Source organism: Rousettus aegyptiacus, unplaced genomic scaffold (assembly GCF_014176215.1).
Source record: "Rousettus aegyptiacus isolate mRouAeg1 unplaced genomic scaffold, mRouAeg1.p scaffold_m13_p_12, whole genome shotgun sequence".
Lineage (NCBI taxonomy): Eukaryota > Metazoa > Chordata > Mammalia > Chiroptera > Pteropodidae > Rousettus > Rousettus aegyptiacus.
In genome coordinates this window covers 11,712,558-11,726,178 of record NW_023416287.1, presented here as the reverse complement: position 1 = coordinate 11,726,178, position 13,621 = coordinate 11,712,558, and the positions used below count along the sequence as shown (strand labels likewise).

General features: G+C 49.7%; 1 protein-coding gene across 4 annotated transcripts in view; it reads left to right on the top strand.

The window, feature by feature from the left end:
• TOX2 (TOX high mobility group box family member 2) overlaps window positions 1-13,621 on the top strand; it is a 118,789-nt gene that overhangs the window by 42,016 nt on the left and 63,152 nt on the right. For all 4 annotated transcript variants that reach the window (XM_036229379.1, XM_036229378.1, XM_016152432.2 and 1 more), the window contains exon 2: window positions 3,609-3,674. In XM_036229379.1, the coding sequence (XP_036085272.1) occupies window positions 3,609-3,674 (66 nt within the window). The remainder of the gene's footprint in view (window positions 1-3,608; window positions 3,675-13,621) is intronic.

Below are 13,621 nucleotides of genomic sequence, written 5' to 3'. Positions count from 1 at the left end.
GCAGAGGTGGGCAGGAAACAGGTTATACCACCACCTCAGGGCGTCTTGTTCAGGCTCCTCAGGAGCCAGGTCCCCAGCCCAGGGTGCTCCCAGGGCCCAGGCCAGGCCCCCAAGGATAGCCAAATGGAGGCAGACCCGGGCCCTGTCTCAAGAGCTGCCACCAACATCTTGGGGCCTCCTTGAAAGCAGGAAGCAAGCTTTACCCCAGCTTGTGGCAGCTCTTTCTTGGTTGAATAAACGAGTCAATGAACATCAAGCCCACTCGAGGCAGGCTCTGGTGATTTCAGGGGGACCGAGTGCCCAACCCCATTCCTACCCCCAGCACACAGACATCAAGAACCAGGGTAGCCTTTCCTCGCGTCCCCAGCGCCATTGCCCGCTGCTCACTGCGGATGAGCCCTCCCGCCCCGAACCACTAGCACATCCTTATCGAACACCTGTTTGTGCCAGGGCCGGGCTAAGGATCGGTTGCACAGTGCGTGGTGCAGCAACTGCCAACAAGGAGCGTAAAGCCGGGTGGGAGAGACCAAGCCCAAGAGGCAAACAGACCATTCTGAAACTAACTAACTGTCCGGCTTCTCCCTAGCTGCACCATCTCGGGCGTCTGCCTGTCCTCTCCAACGGCTTCTTTGGTTTTAGACAGGGAAAACAATACCGGCTTCTGTGGGGTTTTGTGAGGGTTAAACGGGATCTTTTGTGGAAAGCATTTTGCTCAGTACCAGGTGTATTCACTCATTCACCAGCTATCCATTGAGTGCCTGCTCTGTGCTTTGGGGGTGGCGGGGGGGGGGGGGGACAGCAGACAAGGCTCCTCCTTTTGTGGCGGCTCCGTTCTAGTCAGCGTTTAATAAATGGGCTGTGACACAGTCCTTTGGGGGGCATCTTGTCCTCTCCTCCTTTGATATATATTCTTATATTTTTAACCTATACCCCATTGTTTGATTACTGTTGCTTTATCACATGTTACAAAATACCTGGTTAAACTTAGCCCTTTCTATTTCCTATCTTTATTTCTTTTAGAACATAAAAGTTTTCTTTTTATCCAAATAACACATGGCCATGGTGACACGTCGAACAGTACCCAGCTATTTTTGAAAGCTCCCTGGCCTGCCCGATTCATAATCCCATTCCTGATACCAGCCTGTGCCAGGCACCGAGAGATTTGGAAAAGACCAGGATGCTATCCAGCCTCCATGTTGCCCCACGCAGGGTAGAAGACAGATGTGGAGACAATCTATGTGTTAAGAGGGACAGCCAGAGGATGGGACAGCATGGCAGGCTTCCTGGAGGAGGTGATCTTTGAACAGGGCCTTGAAGCATGAGCTCTGGGTGCAATGTGGTAGTTGGAGCACTACATCGGGCTTCAGTACCCAGATCTTACACCTGGCCTGGCCTTTACTTTTGGTAATTCAGCAGTCACTGAAGGATTCTACCCCTCCCCGTTCTGATCGGGCACTTGGCTAAAACCGCCAATTCCACTGCTTCGATGGGAAGACTGGCTTGGTAAAAGACAGTGAATGGTGCAGTGGTGGTTTCGTCCATCCGTCCATCCATCTATCCATCCATCCATCCATCCATCCATCCATCCATAGATCCATACATCCACAAGCATTTACTGAGTATCTAGTCTATGCCAGGCACTATTCTAGGTGTTTAGGAGTCTCCATGTTAGCAGAGGAAATCCAAAGAACTTGGGAAATTATGTAGATGCTAGAAGGTTAAAAGGGCCTATGGAACAAAGAACAAGGTAGAGCGGGGCAAGGGAATGGGGAATGGCGGTGGCAGTGGTGGGCTCTCGCCGTCCACAGAGGTGGGAGGCTGGCCTCGGAGCCGGCTGAGGAGGAAAGCCTCTCTGAGTGAAGCCTCTCTGAGAGATGAACTGACGTCTTGTGCCTGATCGTGGGAGGCTTTTTACAGCCTCTAGGAGAGCCGCTCGGCAGTGTCTATCAAAGTTGCAAATGCACACAACAGCTGGACCCAGCGATTATACAAACTAATCCTACAGTAAGCTCACACCCCTGCGAAAGGATGGATGTACAAAACTATTCATGGGAGCGGTGTGGGACCAGCAAAAGACTAGGAGCAAGTCAATTGCCCATGTGCTTGGCTAGTTAAATATATATGTTACATTCATCCCGTGGAATGCGAGGTTCCGGAAGACAGAATGATGTTCTGATATAAAAGACTTTCACAGATGTGTTGCTAGGAGAAAAATAAGGTACAAAGTGGTATGTATAGAATGCTGTCGTTTATGTGAAAGAAACGACCATAAACTGTATATATGCAGACCATCTCTGAGAGGATGTAAACGGAGCTGGTGAACTCAGTGCTTGCCTCTGGCTCTGGAGAGGGGGAATGGATGGCTGGGAGGTGGGGTGGGAAGAAATTTTTCACTCTGTTGCTTTTTTGTACTTTGGGAATTTTGAACCACGTGCAAATAACCTAATAAAAAATAAGATTTTCAATTAAAATAGCCAGCTGCCATTGGTCCCCGACCCAGAGCTCTTTACTAGCCAGCACGGCCATCTCCCATCTGCTGTGAGCACTGGCCGCAAGTGGCTCACAGCTGGCACAATGCTCAGGAGCACCGTCCTTGGTCAAAGGGGGCCACCCTGCTCAGCATAGGCCTCCCCCTGCCTCCCAGTGGCTGGCTGACCTGGGCTACAGAAGTCCCGCCCCTTGCTTCATGCTGGGATTTAACTCTGTGGTACAGTTCATACGCAGAGCTCCCCGTGGGATCAGGCTCCAACAAGTCCCCAGCCGAGACCACATCCTTGCTTAGCTCCTTCCACTGCCCTGTCCTGCGTCCCTCCCGCCCTGTGAGGTTATTCCTAAAGAGCACTTCTCAAAAACCACATGCATCTCAAGCCTTGTCTCAGGCTCCGCTTCTAGGGAATGCAATCTAAGACACCCGTCTCAAAGGGAACAGGAAGGGAACGGACTGGAATCGAACAAACTCCTCGTTTCCGTGCAACATCCTGTAGAGAGGGAACCATGTCATCACCCCCATTTAACAGATGAGAAACCTCGGAAGTTCAGACACCAGCTCAAGGTCACCTTCAGGGAAAAGGGCAGCCACACTTCACTATACCTGCTCCCTCTTGCAGGCAGCTCTTCCTGAACTCAAACTTGGCAGCTTCTCGGAACACAGGACTGTCATTCCTGTGCATGATTTCTACCACAGGATGGTAAGACCTGTAGGACACATCCGGGCAGGCTGTCACGACTCCAAGGCCCTGGGGATCTTGGCCTCCCTCCACCATGTGGAACTCCAGCTCCAGCTGAAAAGCTGTCATTTTGGTCAAGAGAGATATTTGCTTGCTTCCAGGGGTGGGGAGCTCAGTATCTGACGAGGCAGCCTGGCACATTTACGATCAGGGTGTAAAGGGAAGAAAGGTTCTCCTCTCTTCATCCTAAGTGTGATGAGTGGTGCTCACCCTCAGGGACCACAGGGCCCCTGCCGAAATGGGAGCCCGGGCATCCTGGCTCCATCTTCGCTTCTCCTGTCCCCACAGTGCCTTCGGTCGCCCGGCCTCCTCTGGCTCCTTCTCCCGGGGTCTTCTTGAGAACATTTTACTCAGAGCTGCTTCTCTCTCTTTCTGTTCCAGTTTGATGGTGACAGCACCTACGTGGGGATGAGTGACGGAAACCCAGAGCTTCTCTCAACCAGCCAGGTAAGTGCCCCATCCTTTCTGAGTGGGAGTCTAGCCTTGCGCTGGCTGGACCCAGGCTGCTCCTGGAGTGAGGAGGCGTGCCGGGTGGCGGTGACATCCTACTACTGTCCTCTCTCAGAATGATCAAGCCTATCAGTTGAGTCCCCTTAAAAGGGATAAACTAACACTACGGTGTCCTCGGTAAAGGCCTGGCTACCGTTGGCTTAAAATGGGCATCATTAAAAACTTGATAAAATTCACAGTGTGTTGCTCATGTTCCCCATGAGCAGGGGGGCCATTTTCAGCAGTAGTGAGTAGAGATGTCATACGCTCCCTGGGGCACCAGCCTCCCACCACCACTCAGCACCCTGGGGACGTACATTGGTGTGGAGGCGCAGACTCCTGTGCAGCCACACAGGGTCCTCCCGCCCATCTGGAGTTGTCTAATGCTGGGGACTTGGTGCAAAGAGATGACAGCAGAAGCCTCCTGTATAGTCCTCCCCGATGGTGAAGGGGTCTGAGTCATCCCCGGGCAAGGCTGTCCCCATCCCCACTGGGAGTCCAAATGAGTGGGAATATGATTTTTCATTGAGAACCTGGTCTCCAAAAAATTAAGGTTTCATTCAGCTGGGAGCATCCTCACTATAGATTCGGATTCCAGAGACAGTTCTCATTGTAGGCTGGGAGGCCAGAGTGGCCCTTGCTGAGGACCGTGGCAACCTGGAGGATGGCAGTGGTGCCCACAGGGCGGCAGCAGCTCAGGGTGCTGGATGGAAAAGCAAGGAGTCCCATAGCTGCTGAGAAACCCAGGAAGCTGGGGGCGGCCTGTCCCCGGAGCTGACCTCCACCCTCTGCCTAGGCAGTCGTGATGGTTGTGACAATTCAAGCTGGGTGGCCGGGTCTACATTTTCTAGCTGGGGAAACAGAAGCCTATCATTTCACAAACATTTGTGTGTCCTACTATGTGGGGGCATAGATGAGTAAGACACAGTCCTCAGGGAGCACTGCCAGTGAGGGAAGATACTGTAGCCCCAGCTACAGGTGTGGGAGCTCTACTGCCGGGTGCCGCACACCCCTGCCCTGCCCCTGCCCCACAGGGGTGTTCATGCTGGGGCTGCCATGCCGGGGCTGCCATGCCATTTCCCTTCTCCAGCCTGCTGCAAAGCTGCCTTTATATTGCACTGATGTGTGCCAACCTGCGAGATACTGGTGGGCAGGACTCCGGGTCCCAGAAATGCTCGTTTTGGAAGAGACCACTGAAGTCATTTAATTGTCCATAATCAACCTGGAAATGTGCTTCAGGGGTGAAGACCAGAGCTTACCCACGAACATCTCATCTGAGCCCTTTCACAGTATTTAAATCGAATTGTGTTAACACGCTGAGCCCTGGCTCTCAGACCCATCATCTGGGGGAGTCGGCCGTGCCGCGAAGCCTGATGGACAGTGTTGGCACTAGACTTCCGCCAAGAAGGGGAAGTGGGACTCGGTGGCACTCTGTGCCTGCTCGAGGCCTTGGAAGAGGGGGGCGCAGTCCCTTGGAGAGGAGGTACAGGGCAAGCTGTTGACAGCAACCTCGACTGTTCACCCGCCACTTTACAGTTTGCAAAGCCCTTTGCTCACTGGTTATTGCGGCTGATCTTCGTAACAGTCTTGAGAAGTCGATGTCATCATCAACCCCATTGTACACATGGAGCAGCTGGAGTGGAGGATGTTCATTGACCAGTCAGGGAGCGGTACAGCTGGGATTCGAACCTGCATAGCTGGGACTCAAAGCTCTACACATTACCTTGCCGTGTTTGTGGAGAGCTCCATTCCCGCCTCAAGGCTGTCACCAACTTGCTTCAGCCTAAATGTCACTTCCTCGGAGAGCTCCTGGCAACCCCCAAACCCAAATTAGGTCCCCTCCCCGTGGTTCTCTCTCATGGCATCCATGTCCTTTTAATTCAAGGCATTTGTCATTGTTTGTGGTCATCTGCTTAATTGTGTGATGACTTGGTTTAACATCAGATTTCCACTCTAGACTGTGACCTCCATGAGGGCAGGGTCTGGTCTCTCTTCTTCACTGTCGTGACCCCTGTGCAGCACAGAGCCTGGCACCTAGAAGGCACTCAGGAAATGTTTGCGTGATGAGTGAATGTGGCAACTCTCTTCTCTGACTTCAGTTTCCCTAACAGTGGAATGAGATGGTTGGACTTCCCAAGGGACCTTCCAAGTCTCTTGTGCCATCACTTAGAGAGGCTCCCTAACTTAGAACTTTTATATAAAGAAGACACCACGATTCCTTGAGATTGACTAAGTCCACCTGGTAGCACGAGCCAAGCTTGATGTGGGTAGATTTAGCAATTACAGTCTAGACTTCTTATAGTGTATCAGTTAGATTTGCTGCATAACAAGCACTCCAAAACTTGGTATCTTAAAACAACAAATATTTATCTGGTGCATAATTCCATGGGTTGATAGTTGGTTGGGTTTAGATGGTGGCTTTTCTGGTCATGACTAGGATCATTTAAGCGGCAGCAGGAAGCTGCCAGGTCAGCTGTGGAGGACTGGTTGGGTTGGGGGACTCACTTGTACTCTAGATGGTTGCTTGTTCTTCAGCAGACTAGCCTGAGGTTCACACAATAAGAGAGGGGTTCCCAGAGCAGCAAGAGCAGGAGCTATAAGGGTTCCTGAGGTCTAGGCTTAGAACTGGCATATGATTATTTCCAGAATATGCTATTGGTCAAAGCAAGTCACAGGGCCATTCTAGGTTCAAGAAATAGGGAAAGAGAATCGACTCCACCTGTTGATGGGAGAGGCTGCAAAGCATTGTGGTCCTTTAACAAACTAGTACATACGGTAAACATGTGGGATGTTGTTCATGCTGATTTTGCTGAAGAATATCTTAGATTCTTCTGGGACCTACAGTTCCCACTGGCTTAGTGGGGCTCCACTGGCCTCTAGTTCTTAATTGCAAAAGTTCTGTATGTTTTCTTTCAGTTTTTCCCCTGGAATGCTTGCTCGAACTCACATACACACATACACACATGAACACCCTATCATGGCATGTTGCCTCATCAGCTGCAGGAATTGTATTGTCCCAATTACTGAAGAATTGACATAAACACATGGGCAAAATGAAGGTCTCATAGGCAATAGAAGATTCAAAGGATAAACACTCTAAATGGTATAAAGTGCATTTTACAAATACAGTTAAATACAAGGTTCACCCATTCAACAAATGTTTATTGGGCACCTATTAGCTGCAAAGCTCTGGCCGGAAGCCACTTCTGGAAGACATTTGCTTCCAGAACATCCATGTTCATCATGTTGAAAACCTGCTCTTTAATATAACCTCCTGAAACACCATCTTCTTTATTTAGAAACTGCAGCTAAGACAGTTTCCTACAGGATGTATATCAGCCAACTATGCCCCCTTGTAAAAACTTTCAAAGCAGCTCTTCTGGGCTTGAAATTTCTTTTGCAAATGCATGTTCTGTTGATTGCTTTTTGCAAGTCTCTCACAAAACTCCTGCATAACTGCCTTAGCTTTCCCACGTTATCACTTTTTCACCCTCCCCAGACCTTGTGTTTCTTTTGTATGAGATACCTGGGTGGTCTGAGACAGACGCAGGTCTCAGGCATGGCTTCTGGCCCATCTGCAGCTGCTGAGGGTCGAGGGCTTGGTAGAAGACACTGCCCAAGAGTTACAGGGGTTGATGTTTCCTGGTTATGTGACCTGGGAAGCATCTCCCTCTTCCTGGATGAGGGTGCCGTCCTAGGGTCTCAGCAGACCTGGATTCAAGTTCCAGCTCTTCCACATCCCAGCTGGATGCTCTTATGCAAGTTATGTCAGCTTCCTGTGGAATGAGAAGAGTAAGGCCTGTCTCCAGGTGTTGTGGGAGGTACAGGAGATGTGTCTTGTGGATTCTGTGGGTGCCTCCAGGGCACTCGTCATCCAGCTGTTGCCTCGTGCACTATTACTGCTAACTATTCACAGCTGCCTCTTCTCCAGAGAATTGGCCTCTGCCAGATGGGAACCATGAAAGGGCCAAGGTGGTGGTGGAGGATGGTCTAGAGGGCCAGGCCCCTTGTCTCTCGGTGGAACCAAACTCCGCTCCGTAACTCCCCGTGGGGCTCCAGCTGACTCCAGCTGAGGCCACATCCTCGCTCAGTTCCTTCCCCTGCGCTGTGCTGCTCCCCTCCCTTCCCATCCCCCGAGTCACTTCTCAATAAGTCATTCTCGTGGGACTCTGTATCTCAGGCTCTACTTCAGGGGAATCTAACCTAAGATAGTGTGTAAAGTACCAATGTTCCATAAAACTAGCAATGACTGATTTCTATTGTTTTCATTACCACAAATAATACTCCGGTTACACAAGACGAATCTCTTGTCACCTCTCGTGTTCATTTACAACTCTGCCTTTGTATGTGCTGTTTCCTCTGGTAGTAACCCCCTAGCCATTTCCATCCAGCAAATGCCTATTTGTTCTTTCAGGGGCACTGCAAATGTCACCTCCTCGGCACAGACTTCCTGGCTGTGGGTGGAGCTCTTCCACTCTCATGGCTCTAAATGTTACCTCTTCTTCTTTTTTTTTTTTTTTAAAGAAAATATTCCATTATATTTATTTATTTGTTTATTCCTTTTAAAATTTATTTATTTATTTTTTTATGGCAACATTGGTTAATGAAATCCAATAAGTTTCATCTGTACTAAATATTATTTCTGTTAGAGGTTTCTGACTTTGTCCTAAGAATTATTAAAAGGAGTGTGTGTGTGTGTGTGTGTGTGTGTGTGTGTGTGAGAGAGAGAGAGAGAGAGAGAGAGAGAGAGAGAGAGAGAGAGAGAGAGAGAGAAAAGAACCGGCATATGACTACTTCTAGCACGTTCAATTAGTCAAAGCGAATCACTGGGGTTTGTTATTGAGAGAGATCAAGATTGAATGACATGACCAAATTTACAGTTTTAAAAGTTCTCAATGGCACAAGTGGATACAGGGGGACCACACGGGTATCGGATGTGGTAATGGGCCAAGCAAAGGATGATGATCGTGGTCGAGGCGGAGGAGATAGAAGGAAGTAGATGGGTCTGCGATGTGTTTTGGAAGTGAAGTTGGTAGGTCTTGACAGTGGCAGATGTCGAGGGAGAGAGAAATGGAGGAATAAAGGGATAACTCCCAGGCTTCTAGCATCAGCCCATTTGTCAGCATGGTGGTACTATTTTCTGAGTTGGGGACAGCTTGGGGCTGTGCGGATTCGATGAGGTCAGATTTGGATATGTTACATCTGAGATGCTCATCCAAGTGGAGACGTCCAGGTAGGTAGATGGCTGCAAAAGTTTGGAGCTCCTGGGGAAAGTGAACTTGGAAACCTTTAGCCCCAGGTATTAAAACTTTGTGAGGATGAAACTTAGAAAGACAGAGAGACAGAGAGAGACAGAGACAGAGAGAAAGAGACAACAGAGGACCAGTGACTCTTGAATATTGAGCTCCAACATTTGAAAGCAAAGTCGGGGAGGAGAAGACGGCTGGGAAACAGGCTGAGAAGCAGTGGCCAGAGAAGTCGGGGAAATGGAGCCTTAGAAGCCGACGGCAGAGTGTTCCAGGAAGGAGGGAGGGGAGCTGGGGAAAAACAATGTTGGATTCACAGCTCCCTCCCTATCAAAGGGTGAACTTGAACTAAGTCAAAGGTTTAAATGTCTTCAAGGAAACCATGAAGGCACTGGGGGCGGGGGGGGGGGGTTGGGGTAAGCGGGGAAACCAAGTCTTTAAGATGTACTTTGCAACTTCAGAGTGGGAAAGACGTTTGTTTGACTCACAGTCTTAGAAGAAAAGGCTTAAAAATTCGACCACAAGTTAAAACGAAAAACAACTTTCAAATGGCCAAAACAGCGTTAAGTAAAGTCAAAAGACAAATGAGAAATTGGGCAAGAATATTTTCAACTCACAATATAGTCCAAGGACTAATTTTCCTAATATATAAAGAGTCCCTAGCAATCAATTAACCAGATAGAAAAAGGGGCAGGAGATATGATCCAGGAGTTTACAGAAAAAGAAATACAAATGGATCTTAAATATGTGAAAAGATGCTGAAAATAGTTCATGAGAGAAACAGATTAAAACTACCATGTTTCACTTATTAGACTGGCAGTAACCCAAAGGTCTGATAGCACACTCTTGGAGCCTCTGTGTGGAAAGAGGCATTTTACATCACTGAAGTAAATCGGCGTGACCCCTTCGGGGGGCAAGTTGGTGACACTCGTCAAAATTACAAATGCATTAACCTTTAACCCAGCAATTCCCCTTTTGGATATATATCCCACAGACATATTTGCACACATGAGAAATGACATACTCAAGATTATTCATTTTGGTATTGTTAACAATGACAAAAGATTGGAAACAGCCCAGCGTGCAATCATATGGGACTAATTAAAGAAATTTTGTGTATCTATCAAGTGGAATGCCGTGTGGCTGTAAAGAATAAGGAACAAGCGATATAGCAGTTCCTTAGATGCGTTATTTCCTTGAAAAAAAGACGGAGACCAGTAAATGCAGTACGTTACCATTTGTGCAGAAAAGGGCAAGAATGTATGTTTCTATGGGCTTATATTTCATTAAAGTGAGTCAGGAAGGGTATATGGAAACTAATAACAGTAGCTTTGTACATTATGTGTGTGTGTGTGTGTGTGTGTGATTGTGTGTACATGTTAGTGTGTATGTGATGAAAACTGGGAAGGTGGACAGGGATAGAAAAGAGACTTTTCACTGTACCTTTTTGTATGTCAAGGATTTTAAACCATGGGGATCTCTTGTAATTTCAAAATTTTAAATAGAATTTAAACGAGAGGGTCAAAGGCTTTTGAGGGGTTGCTTGGGATAAGAGTCGATATGTGTTCAATAGTTTTAGGAGAAAAGGAGGCCATCCTGGACCACAGAAAAAAGCAGTTTTGATATAGGGGATAGGTACTGCGCAGGCCCTGGGTGAATCAGGGACGGAGTATGAGGTGAGGACGTCAACAGTGAGTACGGGCCAGCTGTGTGAGAAGTTCTGGCTTTGAGGGACATGGGTGAGGGCCCTAACGCAATGAGATGAGGACTCCCTAGAAGGGATTTATTTATTTATTTTTTAAAGACAAGAGAGTCTTTAGAATCTTTAATTGTTGATGGAAGGCATCCGGAGGAGAGGGTGAAGCTCCGCGTTCTAGAGAGGGAAGGGTTAATTGATGGTGTGTGTGTTGGGGAGAAGGCGGAGCGGGTCCTGCCCAGAGAGGGAAGCGCTGGCTTTAGCTAGGAGCAGGGACGGAGGGGTAAAGGAGTGTGGCTTTGTAGATGGGATGGCCGGGCGCAGAAGGTGTCTGCACCTGAGAGCATCTGTCTTCTCAGAGAGGTTGGGGGGCGAGTCACCTGCTGAGATAGGGCTGGGGGTCTGAAGGGTGGAAAAGGTCTGGGGTATTTGTTGCAGTGCGTGGTGCAGGTGCTGTGTGGGGCAGACAGTTGAGTGAATCCAGAGTAGGGATTTGCCAGGCAAGGGTACCAGAAGGACACTCAAGCTCTTTTGCCCCAAAGAGAGAGTGGAGTGAAGGACCAGGAGATCCAAGCTGGGTAAGGAGAGAGAAGGGGATCCTGGGGTCAGAGAGTCCCCGAGAAAGGAGCTGGGCGACGAGGACACCTTAGTCACCGCGTGGGAAGTGGGGTGGTGATTCGAAGGTGAGCAGCTGTGGGCATGGATGGGGTCCCGGGTGTGTCCGGGGAGCGGGCAGGTGCCACAGAGTGGAGCAGAAACTCCTGGGAGGTGAGGAGCCAGGAGCCCAGCATCAGCCTGGTGGCTGACGACAGCCAAAGGGACCCAGGATGACTCTGGGGTGGAGTAGATGAAGAGCGGGAGCCCAGAGCCAGAGGCTAAGGGAACGACGGGGGAAAGGGACAAGCAGCAGACACGTGGGCAGCGTGAGTGGCCAGATGCTGGCGGAGCTGAGTGGGGCGGGGCGGGTTTGTAGGGAAGGTGGACAGTAGTCTGGAGGAGGCAGTGGGGAGGGAGGAGGATGTCGGCTCCGCCTTCCCCCAGTGGGGGAGTGGGGGCGGGGCGCGTGGGCAGCTCATCCCCAGAGCATGTGGAGGAGGAAAGCTTCCCGCTCAGGCAGGAGACGGAGGGGAGGGCGTGTTCTAAGCAGTGGCTGGGTAACGGGGACTTTGTCGTTCTTGGAGTGGGACCCCCAATGGACCCGGCGCCTATTTGCGAGGGGAGAGGTACTGCACAGTGAGGCGTGAAGGTGAGGGGCTTACTCCCCCTTGAGGTGCTCCTTGGGGAATCTTGGGGCCCGTGGAGCACGGCGAATACCACAGTTATGAGCGCGGCCAGGTGTGAGCGGCGCTCAGTGTGGGCCCTGCCCGTCCGCTGCCCCTTCGGGTCCCTTCCTAGATGGACCGGCAGAACGGGCGCTGCAGTGGGGCTGTCCCGTGGTAAACGCGAGATTCCCATACTACAAAGCGAGGCCTCCCAGTGCCTGACACCACGCCCGGCCGCTACAGGCCGGCAAGGACTCGGAGTCACGCGGACTCTTGCTCTTGGTTCTGAACACCACTGTGTTTGTGTGGCGGCCTTTCTTCATAGATCCCCAGGGATGCCCGGCCTGTTTTTCTTACCACTTGGCTCAAGCATAGACCTAGAGTGGGTTGATGGTACAACCAGGAGACGGGGAGCCGGTCAGGGTCAAACCTGCAGGCCCTGGGCACTGTCCTTGTGGCCTTGAAGGCACAGCCTCCCTGCAGCAGGGGGCAGTGTAGGATGCCTAGAACCAGGATGGAGCCAGGAACCCTGAGTTCCAGGTTTAGCTCCGCTCTGCTCTGTACCCTCTTCCTGTGTTGGTATCTTTCCGAGCCTCAGTTTCCTCATGTGAATAATGAGGGTCGGTTGGCTTTTCCAGTCCTAAATAATGACGATGCTAATGACTGTGACATTTACTGTGCAGTTCTTTGGGCTCAGGCACTGCAGCTAAACGTTTTTGCATGGCTGGTCTCGTTTCATCTTCACATGAACTCAGTCGGGCAAATACTATTGCTGTCCCATTTTACAGATGCGGAAACTGCAACACAGAGACAGAGGGGGTGGTTCAGTCTTTTTGAAACGAACAAAAATGCTTTCCAGTTAGGGCACGGGGAGGCAGGAGGCTCTCCTGCCGTTGGTGAAATCTAAGATTCTAGGCTGGGGTAACTATGGCCTCTGGATCTGTGTACGTCGTCGTGGTAAAGGGCAAAGACAACATGGCTTTTATTGCTTTAATTAAAACCTGGGCGAAGAGCTCGCGATTCATATTAAAATGAAATCGTGTTCTGCCTGCCGTGATGTGGAGAAGGGAGCAGCAGCGATTACCGCTAAGATTACAAACAATCAAAGAGAAAAGGCCTTTTGCAAGCATTTCCTATTAAAGCCACAAACATCACACTTTAAAAATAATTATGGTTGTGTTATCGGAACATGATTCATGAATTCTGAATAAATATGAGAGGCCTTAAAGGAAACTGTTTCAAGACCATAGATTTTGTTCAAATCTGATGAAGTTTAATATCGTCGCACAGCTGGAGAATAAAAGGCAAGGAGGGGGGGAAAACCCATCCTATGTATATGGAAAGAATCGGGCGTGTGTCAGATTGAACTAATGAGCTTTCCCACATCAGTCCTTTCACACGTGCTGGGGGAAAATGGACTGGTCGCTCTAGTTTTCATTGGGAGAAAACGGCTGAGGAGGAATCGGCACTCACACCTCGCCAGTCTTAACTTTGCATTCCAATGGCTAAAAGTAGATTTATTTTAAAGGTCTCGATTTCCGGCTGCGAGATGTTTAAATATTTGAGGGCACAGGCCTGGAGGCACCAGGAGGCAGATTTGGGGTGGGGAGACCTTCGTTTGCATTTATTGCGCCTCCCCTGCGATAAAGGTATTTTTCATACAATGCAGTGAATGTTTACAGCATATAGTTTTGTTTCCTT